At 38.3% G+C, this 16,105-nt stretch overlaps 1 protein-coding gene across 2 annotated transcripts in view; it reads left to right on the top strand.

Moving 5' to 3' along the window:
- Nucleotides 1–16,105, top strand: part of atp13a2 (ATPase cation transporting 13A2) — a 29,668-nt gene that overhangs the window by 2,072 nt on the left and 11,491 nt on the right. Inside the window, exons 1-15 of one of the 2 annotated variants that reach the window (XM_059332938.1) lie at nt 5,480–5,666; nt 6,078–6,154; nt 6,527–6,694; nt 7,842–7,900; nt 8,019–8,085; nt 8,170–8,249; nt 9,669–9,746; nt 9,837–9,906; nt 10,016–10,150; nt 10,238–10,304; nt 12,496–12,627; nt 14,104–14,265; nt 15,120–15,230; nt 15,322–15,368; nt 15,537–15,725. In XM_059332938.1, coding sequence (XP_059188921.1) covers nt 6,152–6,154; nt 6,527–6,694; nt 7,842–7,900; nt 8,019–8,085; nt 8,170–8,249; nt 9,669–9,746; nt 9,837–9,906; nt 10,016–10,150; nt 10,238–10,304; nt 12,496–12,627; nt 14,104–14,265; nt 15,120–15,230; nt 15,322–15,368; nt 15,537–15,725 — 1,368 coding nt within the window. In that variant the 5' untranslated portion in view covers nt 5,480–5,666; nt 6,078–6,151. Of the gene's footprint in view, nt 1–5,479; nt 5,667–6,077; nt 6,155–6,526; nt 6,695–7,841; nt 7,901–8,018; nt 8,086–8,169; nt 8,250–9,668; nt 9,747–9,836; nt 9,907–10,015; nt 10,151–10,237; nt 10,305–12,495; nt 12,628–14,103; nt 14,266–15,119; nt 15,231–15,321; nt 15,369–15,536; nt 15,726–16,105 lie in introns of those variants that run through there. The other variant, XM_059332937.1, reaches the window with a different exon arrangement.

Raw genomic sequence — 16,105 nt, 5'->3', positions numbered from 1 at the left:
TGTTTTTCAGATTGTAAATTATGTTAATAGACAACTTATTAGGCTATTGATTCACTAGCTTGTCAAAACTGCTGATTATCTTGTTGGAGACTGTCTGAAGTAGTGAATTAGAAGTCTTGTGACTATGGTGTAGTTTATGACTATGGTGTAGTTTAACAGTTTTACTTTCGTTGGCTGCATTAACACATCAAACATCATAAAAGTGGTGTTCATTTGTGAAGATTATCCTGCTGAACAAAATGCGTAAGCTTCAGAAACGTGTGTTTGCCACAGAGTTTATTTTCTGCCATGATTCAAAGTCCAGTGCAAAGATTCCAAAGGCAATAGATGCTAATTCTGGGTTGGCCTCCAAAAGTATGTCATTGTGTGCATTTGTTTGCTCTCTATTAGTCCTGACTTCTCCGGTGTGCCCTCTGGTGAAGACCTCCAGTAACACGGGTTGTACACAGGCAATATGTGAACAATTCCTTTCACAAAGCAGCCCAATTTTTACCCAACTTCATGGTTAAACAGCGAGTATATCTACGACCAAAGCTGTGAACACTAGCACTTACTCATGGCACAGACTATACTGCTGTGAAGGCTATGCTCGTCGGGATTATGGGCCCGGATTGTTGAGTGACTTTCGGTTTTGTATGCGAACTAACATAGCATCCAGAGCAGAACATTGCTTAGCTTAGTCTGTAATGAATAAGATTAGTCCAACGATAGGGAAATTCAAACTTTGCAATTGCTCAAGGGCACTTCAGTCCTTGACCTGTCAGTCCTGGGATTCAAACCTCTGGTTACAAGTCTGATTCCTAACCTCTAGGACTGCCCAATAAGGATATATATGTAGCAACTTCATCGTCCAGAAACCTCCATCAGGTCACAGGGGAATAAGTTCTCAGAAGGATTTGGAAAAATAGCATTTTGGGACTAAAACATCCATACTTTGACCAAGATGTGAATATTTGGATCTGAATATTTAAGAAGCGCTAGTGAAAAGCTACAGAATAAAAAACCCTGCCCCTTAAATGGTTATTTCACTTAAATGACAAAATAATAAAAAGAGCTCACCTTCTTGCCTGTGGTAATATGAAGCCAGGCAGGTGTCCTGGTTTATTTGCACAGCTTTGACTGAGATATCAATCTCTGCTTCGTCCCTATTACATTGGAGATGGTAAGCATTTCATTTGAGGTGAAGAATGACATTTAAATTCAACAAAAACATCTATTTTCAGAAACATTGCACCCTGATAGTCTGTATAATCCACAGACCTCACTACTGCCCTACTAATACTGCTACAGGTAAACATACGTTACTACTGCTGTTGTTATTACTGCGGCTACGTGTTTTTGGTAAGCTTCAGGGTTAGAGTACATGTAAGTCACAAGTCATTGCAGTTAAGAGATTAAACTTTATTAGTCACGTGTCAGGCTGGCCACCAAACATTTGACTACAGGATGTTGGCATAGCCTGTAGATGAAACTCACATGATGCTGTTTGAGGTTCGGGGTTGTTTTTTTTGCATCCTCAGCTCAGATTGTGCCTGTTTAGTTGTTTTTGGATACTTGTTTCCCTTTTTATGGCATTTTGGAAAGTTTGCCCTGTACAGTGGTGTGGTTGAAGATGAAACTGAAAGGCTGGGCTCTATATAATCCACAGCTCATTGAACAGAGCAGGAACTTTATGTCCTGCATCTTGGAGCAAGTACTCTCTTTGAGTATTGTTTTTGCAGGTGTCCTACACACATGAAAGGTAGGGGCAGTGTCGGAGTAGCACTCTCAATTTTCTCTACATTACCTTGTCATCTTTGCAAATGTTTAATTTATCTGCACATTTATTTGCACATTATTTATTTTCCTGGAAAAGTTAATTTCCCAATTAAAGTAAAATTTCTTTGCAAATGTTGAATATTTTATTTTAGCCAAGATTTTTATTTTTTATTCAGATTTATCATAGGTTAATTATTTCTACATTTCTATCTATCTACATGCCGCTGCTGCTACTTTTTATGCGGTGGTCTCAAAATTAACAATAGTATCCGTTTCAAAGCTTCTATCTAATATATTTTAATAAACTAACCTCCAGGAGTGTTGCCATGTTTGTTATTTACATTTCGCAAAACCAGTATTGATAAAGGGCACCACAGGAATGAGTTCTTAAACCAGCAAGTCTAATATCTTAAACTCAATGAGGATTTTGAATTGGTTTTTGGTTAGATCCATGAAATAAGGTCTGTGGTTAACACAAGCTTTGGAGATGTTCACATTTTGTTGTATGACATAAAATCCGTTATTTACTAACCCCAGTTTAAGGCTCATTAAACATGGACGGTAACTCTGTCACTAGTCCGTCCTACAGCCTTTAGTCATGTTTTTCAGTGACCTTGCAAGCTCTTGTAGATTGTAAATTATCTTAATAGACAATTTATTAGGCTATTGATTCACTAGCTTGTCAAAACTGCTGGTTATCTTGTTGGAGACTGTCTGAAGTAGTGAATTAGAAGTCTTGTGACTATGGTGTAGTTTAACAGTTTGCTATAGCATAGCTTTTTACTTTCGTTGGCTGCATTAACACATCAAACATCATAAAAGTGGTGTTCATTTGTGAAGATTATCCTGCTGAACAAAATGCGTAAGCTTCAGAAACGTGTGTTTGCCACAGAGTTTATTTTCTGCCATGATTCAAAGTCCAGTGCAAAGATTCCAAAGGCAATAGATGCTAATTCTGGGTTGGCCTCCAAAAGTATGTCATTGTGTGCATTTGTTTGCTCTCTATTAGTCCTGACTTCTCCGGTGTGCCCTCTGGTGAAGACCTCCAGTAACACGGGTTGTACACAGGCAATATGTGAACAATTCCTTTCACAAAGCAGCCCAATTTTTACCCAACTTCATGGTTAAACAGCGAGTATATCTACGACCAAAGATGTGAACACTAGCACTTACTCATGGCACAGACTATACTGCTGTGAAGGCTATGCTCGTCGGGATTATGGGCCCGGATTGTTGAGTGACTTTCGGTTTTGTATGCGAACTAACATAGCATCCAGAGCAGAACATTGCTTAGCTTAGTCTGTAATGAATAAGATTAGTCCAACGATAGGGAAATTCAAACTTTGCAATTGCTCAAGGGCACTTCAGTCCTTGACCTGTCAGTCCTGGGATTCGAACCTCTGGTTACAAGTCTGATTCCTAACCTCTAGGACTGCCCAATAAGGATATATATGTAGCAACTTCATCGTCCAGAAACCTCCATCAGGTCACAGGGGAATAAGTTCTCAGAAGGATTTGGAAAAATAGCATTTTGGGACTAAAACATCCATACTTTGACCAAGATGTGAATATTTGGATCTGAATATTTAAGAAGCGCTAGTGAAAAGCTACAGAATAAAAAACCCTGCCCCTTAAATGGTCATTTCACTTAAATGACAAAATAATAAAAAGAGCTCACCTTCTTGCCTGTGGTAATATGAAGCCAGGCAGGTGTTCTGGTTTATTTGCACAGCTTTGACTGAGATATCAATCTCTGCTTCGTCCCTATTACATTGGAGATGGTAAGCATTTCATTTGAGGTGAAGAATGACATTTAAATTCAACAACAACATCTATTTTCAGAAACATTGCACCCTGATAGTCTGTATAATCCACAGACCTCACTACTGCCCTACTAATACTGCTACAGGTAAACATACGTTACTACTGCTGTTGTTATTACTGCGGCTACGTGTTTTTGGTAAGCTTCAGGGTTAGAGTACATGTAAGTCACAAGTCATTGCAGTTAAGAGATTAAACTTTATTAGTCAGGTGTCAGGCTGGCCACCAAACATTTGACTACAGGATGTTGGCATAGCCTGTAGATGAAACTCACATGATGCTGTTTGAGGTTCGGGGTTGTTTTTTTTGCATCCTCAGCTCAGATTGTGCCTGTTTAGTTGTTTTTGGATACTTGTTTCCCTTTTTATGGCATTTTGGAAAGTTTGCCCTGTACAGTGGTGTGGTTGAAGATGAAGCTGAAAGGCTGGGCTCTCTCTCAGGGTAATAATCCACAGCTCATTGAACAGAGCAGGATTCATAAAGTCATATTTGTGTAGGGATATAATATCCATTGTGGCCTCTCTCCTCCAAATGTAGTCGGCCCTTTGAACAGAGTTATTGATTGATGTCTGGGACAAAGGTAATTTAAAGTGGACATAATGATAGCTTTAAATGCCTCGGATTCCTGTGTGTGTTGAGTCACTCTTTTTAGGCGTGCATGGATTGGTTACTTGAACTCAGCTGCAATGCAGTACCACTTTAGAGATAAAGGAAACACTTGCTGCAATGGTGTAACTTTATTAGATCATTCCAAAAAGGCTGGCACATGAGGAACTACTTTAAACCCAAAAGCCAGTGGGATTTGATTGCGGACCTGATACTTTGTACTTTTGGTAGAGAATGGCCTAGTTAGGACAAAGGAGGCATGTGATTTAGCAGAATAACTCAGTTAGGCTACATTTGCCTCGATAAGCTTTCACATGATTATATTACAATCATGTGCATAATGACTCATTTCTGTGGTTTTGTTGTGTGCAGTGTGTATATTATGCAAAAGAATTCCTACACAGTACAAGGGAACACGGACGCATATAAGACGAATAAGGTTGTCACCATACTAGTATTTTAAACTCACATTACAATACGAGTATAACAAAAACATATTTAATACCTTGTTCGATAGATAAAAAGTTCAAGGCTACTCCACTACATTTAGCTAAGTACTTTTGATAAGTATTAGTATAGTATTTTGTTAACTTTTGATACTTTTACTTCAGTAAGTTTTGAATGCAGGACTTTGCAGGAGTAATTTCACAGTGTGGTATTAGTACTTTTACTTAAGTAAGGGATCTGAATACTTCTTCCACCACTGTCCTTTACACCAAACACAGTCTCTTATCAACAGGAAGCCACTGCCTTAACGATAACCTGATATTAAACTAATTGTTTGACTTGATTTGGATATGTGGTGGCATTGATAATACTGTGTTGGTGCCAACATAATCCAATCCAATCCAATTTATTTATATAGCACAATTTTAGTAAACACAAGGTTTCCAAAGTGCTGCACAAACAATAAATAAATAACACAATACAAAGAGATGTAGAAAACAATAGAACAGTAAAATGCAATAAAATAATAATAATAAAATAAAATGTACTTCCTGCACAAAATAAAATATGCATGTATAGAAATAAAAACAAAAAATCATAAAATCAACACTCAATAAAACAGTAAGTTTTTATTTACAAGTTTACACGTTTACCTTCCGTTATCAAACAATGCGACAGTGTCCTCCCTCATCTCTGTCCTAGTGTCTCGGTGTAACCCGTCTACCCTCGTGGCCACAACGTGAAAATAAAGGCATTAAAGTGTCTTTTCCTTCTTAATTTCTTAGATGACAAATGATTGATTGTGGGGGGTTTCGTCGTCGTCAGACATGGCGGTGTGGCCTCTGGTATCACATTTGCTTCAAAAGCCGGTTGAACAAGTAGAGCAGTCAGGTATCTGACGCTCGAGACACCGCACGCAGGTGGGGAAAAAAGGGACAGGAAGGAAACTGGGATACAATAGCGGCGGCACTTACAACCCGAAACTTTATCATTAAGAGTTATATTTATTTTAGACTCAAGGTGTCGAGTTGGCGGTAAGTTCAGTGTGTATGTGTTATGTGTTTCAATACGAAAGGAGAATGTTTTGTTTCGATATTTGTCAAGTCTTTTGAAGTTGAAGCCAGCGTCTGGTAAAAATCCCTCAAACTTTTATTAATGGTATTTCATCTCCTCTGGTCTTCAGTTAAGCTATTGACATTCCCCAGAGTTTGTAGCAAGCGCAAAACCGTATTCTTTACGGGATGTTTTACTCGGTTAATGTTTCCAGCTCGGTGTACCCGGTACACTCAGGAATGTGTTGTGATGTGATTTAGCACAAGATAACTTGCACGATATGAAGTATACTAGAGCTTCGCAGTGTGTCTGTTGTTAGTGTTGACTTTAAGGGTGTGTTGTGCTGCTCGCTTCTTTTAATGAGGATATCGTGGTGTTAACCTGTTCTGTAGGTAGTGTGGTGGAGCCGCAGAGCGGACTCCCCTCACCCAGTCCACGGGACCCCCTGCTCAGCCCTGACTCACACATGGTAAGACCCTCCACAGTTTTTCTACTAAACAAACCAAGTGTATGACATTTGCAAAATAGAGAAAATGGGAGAAAGAAATACAGCAACTATGAAGTCTTTGTTGACAGATCGACAGGTGAAGCAGTTGTGTGCTTTGCTTGTTTGATGTGGTGAAAACCTACAATGACACCTGTCACCTGTTCATGCAAAGCTTATAAGACATGTGCATGGGTGTTAATACCCTGGCTATAATTACAGATGCAGAGTTTTCACTGTTGAAAGCCGCAGTCATAATATGTGCCTATTTATCATGCTGATAAACTGACCAGCTGTATGGAAATTAACCTGTGTTTCAATCTGAATGGCCCTGATCTGACTCCTTTGCCTCACCAGGATGTCCAAGGGTATAAGTGGGTGCGCTGGCGGGTGTGGTTGTGTCGCCTGGCAGCCTTGCTCACCTTGGGTCTCCTCCTGCTTGTGTTTCACTGGCGCCCGCGGCTTGCTGTCCTCGCCCGCTGCTGCTCCTGCCCTCTGGCTTTGGCAGACATTCTGCTAATAAGAGTGAGAAAGTGAATTGATTCCTCCTTGACATCTGGCATTATTACTGAAACTGGATTTCTCTGACGCATCTGACCTGCGTGTCACCTTGTCCCTCTTTATCTTTTTATGTTCTTCAATTAAGCCTACACTGAAATGTTAGTTTGAAAGGTCAAAGTCTGTAATGATGTAAGAGTCTTTTCCACACTGGCAAGAAATAAATGCAGCAGAAAACACACAACCTACACCAGCAATTACCAGCTTAAAATTGAAATATTAGCCTTCGACAATCCAAATGAGTCCTGTTATAATAAATACCTCATCTTGCTTCACCAGAGGTGTGAATCTCCATAGGCTCCACGATACAATTTTACCCCGATACTTCGAGTCTCGATACGTTATTATTGTGATTTTAAGCATTTTGCGATTATGGTGAACACTGCCATACAATATATTGCGATTTAACTGTTTAACTGCATTTTGTGTCCACAAAATTAAATTCAATCAAGAATTGTTTTGTCAAATAAGAGAAAATTCTCAGTCAATTCATCTCACTTCAGTCTTTTTATTTCTCCACAATGAGACTCAAACCCACAGACTGACCAACAAAGTATTCAGTCAAATTTAACTTGACTGATATCAAACATGTATGGACGACAACAACTGCAGCATTTTCTCAAACTTTCCTCAACTTTAAGCTTCACTGCTCTGAATTTTTTTTGAATGAAAAAAAGCCTAACTTTGCAGGGTTATTACGAGAACTTCCTGACACGATATCCTGGGGCACATGGTGCCTATAGATTCCTTAGATCTAGATCAGGGGTTTGGCAATTAATTTCTCAAGGGGCCACATAAGATTCTGTTTAGGATGCAGAGGGCCGGACCAAAGCTCTGAACTAAATTCTGCTCTATAATAATTTAATTCCTTAATAAAATGTAGTATGTAGTAAATTATCTGGTTTCAAGCTGCTACTGGTACGAATACATGTTATAATATGACTATGTTAATGTCAAATATAGTAGTAAAACGCCAGTCATTATCTCACTTTTCCATTTATTTTAAACACAACATACATTCAAATCACAGAAAACAATATAGAGCATGTATATTGTGCAGCAAACCAGCAATTGTCTAGCGATCACAGTTGCATCTGTGTTCTGTCTCCATCAGGACAGTTTTGGCCAGCAGCATGTGGTGGAGGTCCTCACAGAGGAGATGGAGGAGGGCAGGTCAGCTGCACGTTTCTGTCCTCTGAAAGGATCACCTACAGCCTTATCTGAGAAAACTGTTAAAAAGATGAAAGCAAAATTAATTGTAGGCTTTACTTACTGGCTTTGTTTCTTTCAGTTTGGAGATGTTGGGTGAGTTTGAGGACAATGAATGGAGAGATACAGTCCAGCTGCACAAGGAGGAGGTAAGGAGGGAGTGGATATTAGGCATAATAATGTGCAAAGTATCTTCTTTCTCAGACTAAAAAGTGGCCATTGTTGTGTTGCAGAAAACGTTGCTTCACTACTACCTGTTTGAAGGACTGCGCTACCTCTGGCTGGACAGGAAAGGAGCTTTCTGTCGCGTCAGGTACTGAGTACAGCACCGGTAGATTAATCTTGTAAAATTATGATTGAAACTCTGTTTAGCAGTGCTACTTTCTGCTTACGCTCAAATATTTTTTCAATATATTGCTTAAGGTCTAATATTTCCTTTTTTATTAACCTGCTGAATCTGCTGGCAGATGTTTTTCCTTTCCTTGTGTTTCCTTTTTTTTAAATAGCCAAAATTACAACAGAAATGATCTTTGAATTTTCAAAATTCCAATGGTCCTTAAAAAACAGGAAAAGGGACAAAATCTAAGCTTCAGTCTTTGGTCTTCATGTCCAGTTTAACATTTTGCCAAAAACAAGGCATTTGCACTAACCAGAACCTACAATTCTACAATGTCATTTAGCAGATGGTTTTATCCAAAGCAATTTGAGAGTTTGTTCAACACAAGCAAAGATTAAGTCAAAAGACTACACATGAGTAAGTGCCATGGGTAAAGTTTGAGTCCAATAGGATTAAGGTGCTATCAAGCAGTGCGTAAGGACAGTGCGAATCGTGCTTTTTTTGTTTTATCATTTCTGTAGATTACAGAACCAGTAAAAACGTTAAATCCTGAACTTCTCAGCGCAATTGGCCAAGAGAGGTTAGAAAGTTGAGGTTGTAAAAATGTGAATAGTTCAATATGTATAGCCCCCTATCAGTGGTGGAATGTAAGTAAGTAGATTTACTCAAGTACTGTACTTAAGTACAATTTTGGGGTACTTTACTTGAATATTTCCATTTCATGTAATTTTTTTGTACTTCTACTTAATTTTCAAGCAAATATTGGACTTTTACTGCATTACATTTAGCTGCCAGCTTTAGTTACTTATCAGGTCAAGATTTAAGGTATTTCTTTTTTTTTTTTTTTTTTAACCAAACCCAATAACAGTATATTAAGTAGTTAAAATGACCCCTACATAGAGAAAATTAAAATGCTGCTTAAATAAATGCATCAATAATAATTCAATAATATATTAAGATTATAAATTAAAATCTGAGTGGGTCCATTTGGCATAAAGATTACTTTTACTTTTGATACTTTTTGATACTCCACATGTAGTGGAGTCATTTCAGTGTGATATTATAACATTAATTAAGTAAGGGATCTGAATACTTTTTCCACCACTGCCCCCTATTTTAATATATAAATTCAGTTTGATTCAAATTTCTGTCATATGAATTATCAAAGATATTTAACTTGCATATTTTTTCTTTTTTAATGATTTATGACGTTACAACTGTGTTATCATGCACAACAGACATTTTTGAGTTCTCCCTACTTGTGCTGTTTCCACCGAGGACTTGTATATTGCAGCGGAAAACAAAGCTACAGGGAGTTTTTAAAAAAAAGCCCTGAAACTGCTTGGGGGTCAGAGGGTTAACCATAACGTCTAAACCGTCTGTCTCTGTCTGTAGTGTCCTCAATGAGGACTGGACCTATAAGGACCTGTACAGCTTCCAAAAGGGCCTGACTCACCTGGAGCAGAGCTTGAGGTAAGAAAGGAGATGCATGAATGGAGAATTAAACCGATTCTTTAATCTCAGAGGGCACTGCTGAGTAATTCATGATGTGAATTCTTTCAGGAGACGCATGTACGGGCCCAACCTTATCGATGTGCCTGTGAAGCCGTACTTAAAACTGCTGTTTGAGGAGGTAAGATGGGAAATCCTTCATACTTTTTCTGCTGCTTCAGATTGATTTTTTTATGATAGTTTCACATTGATCCAACTCTTTCTCTCTCTTCTCTTTCTCACTCCTCCAGGTCCTCAACCCATTCTATGTGTTCCAAGTGTTCAGCGTCACCCTGTGGCTAATTGATCATTATTATTTTTACGCCATATGTATAATTGTTATCTCCATAATCTCCATCATTATCTCACTCTATGACATCCGTCAGGTGAGCTTGTAGTGGGATAGTTAATGTGATTCTAATCTGTTCTGTGTGTAGTTCTGTAAATAATATAATATAAACCTTACTCCACAGCAAAGTGTCACTCTGAGCAACATGGCCCGCTTTATCACAACTGTTACAATAAGGAGAGACTCAGGAGGTGAGTTTAAAAAAAAAAAGTATCCTCATTATAGACAATGATCTATGTGAATTTGTTATTTGATTCATATTTCAGGTCTTGTTCACTTGGCATTAACATTGATTGATTGATTGATTGCTTGATTGATTGATTGATTGATTACTTTATTCATCCCAGAAGGGGAAATTAGGTTGTCATAGCAGTCTGGTATTTGAATACAATAAAAAGTATACAATTGAATAAAATACTGAGGTAGAAAAATGGGTTAGAAAAAAAAATATGAGTCCTGCAGTAATGTGCTCCATCTGAAGGCAGAAAAGAAGCAAAAACATTTAAAATATACGTGAAGATTGAGAACAGCCCCGCTCGACATTAACAAATCATTGAGTCGAAGGGTTTGTGAAGAGGCTTATGGTTTTGATTGATTTTTGGATAAATGCTCATAACTTGAAGGGATTTAGAAAGAGGAAAGATTGATTTGTTATCTGAAACCCTTCCCCAGGTGTAGATTGAAATGGTTGACAATAATAGTTGCAATGTATTCTTTATAAATAGGTACATCTCTTGAACCACTGATGTTTCAGTTCTCCTTTTCTCACACCTGAAAATCAAAAGTCAAAGTCGTGAATATAACTTAGAACTATAATAAGGCAATCAACTGTAGAGTTATCTCTGGGAGTTTGTATTTCTTACAAATAGAGCTTCATTTCTACTCTTTGTCCTCACATTATTCAAGTGGATTAAAAAAACTTGAGTTGTAAATCAAAGTGCAGCAAAAACAGGCTTTTTCATTAACTGTAACCTGTGGAACTTTTTACTCTGGGACTCATCTTGCAGTGGGATCACACCAGCCGCGATACTAAAATTAACTTTGCCTTAATTTTGCTAAAGACCAGTAAAGTCCTGTGGCTGCATCTTGTATTGTTGTGAAGCTATCATTGTGATAAAAATCTGTCCACACACACACCGACATGCCTGGCAGAACTCCGAAGCCATGTATCCCCTGTATGCTGCAGCTCTGCACGACTCTTCTGGACTTCACTCAACGTACTTTCATTACCACGCCCTTTTCTGTATTTTGTTTTCCTCTGCGGATATCCTGGGGCATTCTCAGCTGATTACCAAATCAATGTCTCGTGACACTGCTGTGATGTCCTCCACTTGCTGCATTCATCGGCCACCCAACAGAGGAATGTCTACCGTACATTGTCAATGTGTGACATAGTATACAAAATAGTTTTGCTGGCTGCAAAATCTACATTTAGAAAATTGCGGTTGCTCTTGACAGTCATTCAGCTATTTAAAATGTATGTATCTAGGTGTATACCTGGATAATAAGTTGGACTGGTCCCTAAACACAGACGCTCTCTACAAAAAGGGGCAGAGCCGCCTCTTTTTCTTGAGGAAGCTCAGATCTCTGGACATCTGTAGTAAGATGCTGCAGATGTTTTATCAGTCTGTGGTGGTAGTGTGTTGTTTTATGCTGCAGTCTGCTGGGGAGGCAGCATCAGACACAGAGATGCAAGGCGGTTGGACAGACTAGTCGAAGAGCTGGTTCTGTGGTTGGAGCCAGGTTGGACACACTGGAGGAGGTGGTGGAGAGATGACCTGTCAACATGTTCCAGGCCATCTTGAAATACCCAGATCATCCGCTACACAAAACCTTTATGGGCCAAAAAAACAGCAGTGGACGGCTCCTCTCTCCCCGTTGCAGGACGGAGAGATTCAAAAGATCCTTCGCTCCTACAGCCATCAGACTGTCTCATTCTTCAAGAGCTAACAGACTTTGAATTTGACTTAAAACTGGCAGTTTGTACAGGGTTTCCTGTGTCCTGCTAGTGATGATTCTCTCAGAACAATCTGTGTTCTCCGTTGTTTTAACTCGACCTTCTAGTATCATCTCAGCCTGCTTCGAACCACAATCGAGGTGGTGCTTAAAAAAGGGACACAACCTTTGCAAATAGACAACCAATAAAGAACGAGTTGGGCTGAGCAGAGCTCTAGTGGAAAAAACGTAGGTGTCTCCTGGGACCACATTTTGCCATGATGACACAAACATACACAGAGAGACTCACAAGGTTGTAGCTTCTGTGTCTGAATGTGAATGTAAAATATAATTAATTTGGTTTATTGAGCTGAATGAAGTATTTCTTCATTAAACCCAGAACGCTCTACGAGGATAATTATAACTAGTTGTTTGTTTTTTTTCCAGTGGAGGAGTGTGTGAGCTCGGAGGAGCTCGTCCCCGGTGACTGTCTCATCATCCCTCAGGAAGGACTGCTGCTTCCCTGTGACGCTGCCCTGCTGGATGGGGAGTGTCTGGTCAACGAAAGCATGCTCACAGGTGATGAACAATAATTACACTGTCATTAAACTCGTAAGGCACTGAAGTTTCCCTCATTTACAGTGACGACGAGTACATTTACAAACAGTACAGAATTACAAATTAAAAATACAGATCACAGACACGATAAATAAATAAGTGAAAATGCTAGGCATGTTGAACCTCAGTGTAAGTTGAAGATCTTTCCAGCTTGCAGGGGCATTAAAACAAAAAGGCCTACTTCCCAAGTTCAGTCAGCACATGGGGAACTGTGAGAATAAACCAATTATTTGATTATGTCAAATAGTTTCCATGGTTCCAATCAAGTAGTCTTGTCAAGTAGGGAGGTACTTTTACCAGTAATGGCCTTAAAGTATCTGAGGACACATTTTTAAGCATAGCCCATGTAAAAAATCTATTTTATTTTATTTTATTTATTTATTCTATTTTTTTTTAATTATTTTTTTTACCGTGTATGTATATATATATATTTTAAGTTTCTTATTTGCACCAATGGGAGTTGCACTCCAATTTCGTTGTGTATATATACAATGACAATAAAGGCTATTCTAAAGATAAGTAGGTACCAATGTTTCTTTCCCCTGTTCGCCAGAGAAACAAACCTCAGAGCATAACCGTTTCTCACCTTTTATGTTGGACTTTATATTTTACATGGGTCATGTAACATTTCACAACCTTGAGGCTGATTAGAGTCACAAATTGGCCATCAAAAGTGATTTTCAAGCTGCAAATTCATCAGAGGACTGAAGTGTTATATAACCTTGTGATGTTTCAAGCCTTTGATATCTTACCCCTCAGTAAAGAGGGAACTTTAGATACTTCAGACATACTTTTTTTTTTTTTACATCCTTAAGCTGAACTTAGTGTTTTATCTTGACAAACCTCTTGAATCTTACTTAAACCCCCCCCCCCCTCAAATTTCTGTTCCTTAATTTTAATTAGGAGCATCAGGGTAAAAACATTTGCATTATTAAGTACATGGTGCCCACTCTTTTCCCTGTCTGTGTCTTCAGCTTGTTTAAAATATTTTTGTGAGGAGCAAGGTCATTATAGTTAACAAAATTACCAAAACTAGAGTTGAAAAAACATCTTTGTTAAAAGTTTCAAAAAAAAACCTGATACTGTATTGTTTCATTAGAAAACTAACTAAAATAAACAAATTATAGTGAAAATGTTTTTCGTTTTTGTGTTTGAGAAGTTTTTCATAGAGGAAGCATTGGTTAATCTGTTTATTGAGACGGGGATAATCTCGAACAAAATTCAAAACACCTGGAGCTGTAATAGTTAATAACCTTATTGGTCCTGAGATGGATAAGGCAAAACTACCAATAAAACTAATAAAAACTAAACTAAAACTAATTAAAAATAACTGAATTTGAAAACAAAAATTCACTAAAACTAATGAAGAATCCCAAACTTTTATAACCTTGGTGAGGAGTCACTGTATTCACCTGCTCTCATCCTTCCTGTGTCCAGGTGAAAGTGTCCCAGTGCTGAAAACCCCACTGCCGACCGGTGAGGGGAGGTACAGCTCAGAGACGGAGCGCAGACACACTCTGTTCTGTGGGACGCAGCTCATTCAGGCCAAAGGAGGAGGGCCGGGAGGCAGCGGTGCTGTTGCCGTGGTTACAAGCACCGGTGAGTGGAATCACTGAGGATTTGATTCTGTTAAAGGTAATCTGTGGAGTCCTGACCTCTGGTCACGCTATGGAGCAGTTTGTTCTACTTTTTCTTGTTTGTCTTGTGGATGCACATGTGCACATGCAAGTTATGCAATTCACTTTCCTGCTGATGTCACACTATTCCACTGACCTATAGGGGAAAACTGTGGAGGAAGCTGCTGTGAAGCTGCCAAAACAAAAATAAATAAATAGATAGATTTCCTGATGAATAATAATATAACATAAAAAATTATGATCATTGTAAGCGTTTATTAGTTAAAAAATTTTTAATGAATATTTAAATTTACTTCATTATTAAATTACCTTTTGTATTAATTTAATATTAACAATAATAATAATAATACATTCCATTTATATAGCGCTTTTCTAGACACACAAGATGCTTAACAGAGAATTTTTTAAAACTAAAAACATTTTTTACCCTATTTACTCACTTCCCTATTTCATTTTCGTGGAGTGTATATATTTACAAAAGCACAAAAAATGTTTGAACATCAAATTTTATTTTTAATTGAATGTAGGTCAACAAATCTTTTCATTTTTCTTTAATTGGTCTTTTATTTATTTTTGCTTTTTATTTTTCAAATTAAAAAAATATGTATTTTTCAATGTAGTCATTATTTTTTTTCATTTGTTAATAAATGAGAGGAAGGTAACATACTTTTCTAACTTCAATCCAGAAGAAAAAATGGCTTTCTAAATATTTTATAAGGAAAAAGAAACGTGGTCAACAAGTTTGTTAGGCAACTTAAAGTGCTTATGTTGGCTCTCCAAGTCAAGCTTGTTTTCCTGCTTCTATCTCATCATCAGGGTTTTTCACAGCCAAAGGGAACCTGGTCAGCTCCATTCTGTATCCTCAGCCCACCGACTTCCGCTTCTACCGAGACTCTTTCAAGTTCCTGGGCATCCTGGCGTTTGTTGGTGAGAGCAATAACAGCAACCATTTTCTCTTACCTCTTATTAAACAATAATTGAACATTAATAAACTCTTTCTGATATTTTCCTTCTTCAGCTATTATTGGCTCCATATACAGCTTTGTGGTCCTGTACAAATCTAATGTAAGTACATGTAAGAGGAAGAAAGAAGATATTTTCTGAATTGTCTGTATTTGACATGCAAGTTATAAAGAAAGTGATATCACTCATATTGTGTGTTTGTGTGTGTGTGTGTGTGTGTGTGTGTGTGTGTGGTGTGGTGTGGTGTGGTGTGTGTGTGTGCGCGCGCAGGCGACCTGGATGGAGTTGGTGATCAGGAGCCTGGATATCGTGACCATCGCGGTGCCTCCTGCCCTGCCTGCTGCCATCACCACCGGCACCATCTATGCCCAGAACAGGCTGAAGAAGCAGGGCATCTTCTGCATCAGTCCGCCACGCATCAACATCTGCGGCAAGGTCTCTCTCTTCTGCTTCGACAAGGTACGGGGAAAATCCATCAGCTTAAAGTTTATAGTCGTGGCCATTAGAGCTGTGAATCACCAGAGGCCCCACGATACGATTTTATCCCGATATGTGAGTCACAATATGATATTATTGCAATTTTAAGCATTTTCAGATATGGTGAGTATGTGTCCTCAAAATTAATTTCAATCAAGAATTGTTTTGTCAAATAAGAAAAAATACTCAGTCTGTTCATCTCACTTCAGTCTTTTTTATTTCTCCACAATTAGTCAAACCACCAGACTGACCAACAAAGTATTCAGTCAAACTGAACTGAACTGATATCAAACATGTATGGACAACAACAGCTGCAGCATTTTCTCAAACTTTCCTCAATTTTAAACTTCACTGCTCTAAAT

This window comes from Centropristis striata, chromosome 5 (genome assembly GCF_030273125.1).
Source record: "Centropristis striata isolate RG_2023a ecotype Rhode Island chromosome 5, C.striata_1.0, whole genome shotgun sequence".
Taxonomy (NCBI): Eukaryota; Metazoa; Chordata; class Actinopteri; order Perciformes; family Serranidae; genus Centropristis; species Centropristis striata.
The sequence above is the reverse complement of the archived record's forward strand: the minus strand, read 5'-3'. Positions and strand labels throughout refer to the sequence as shown.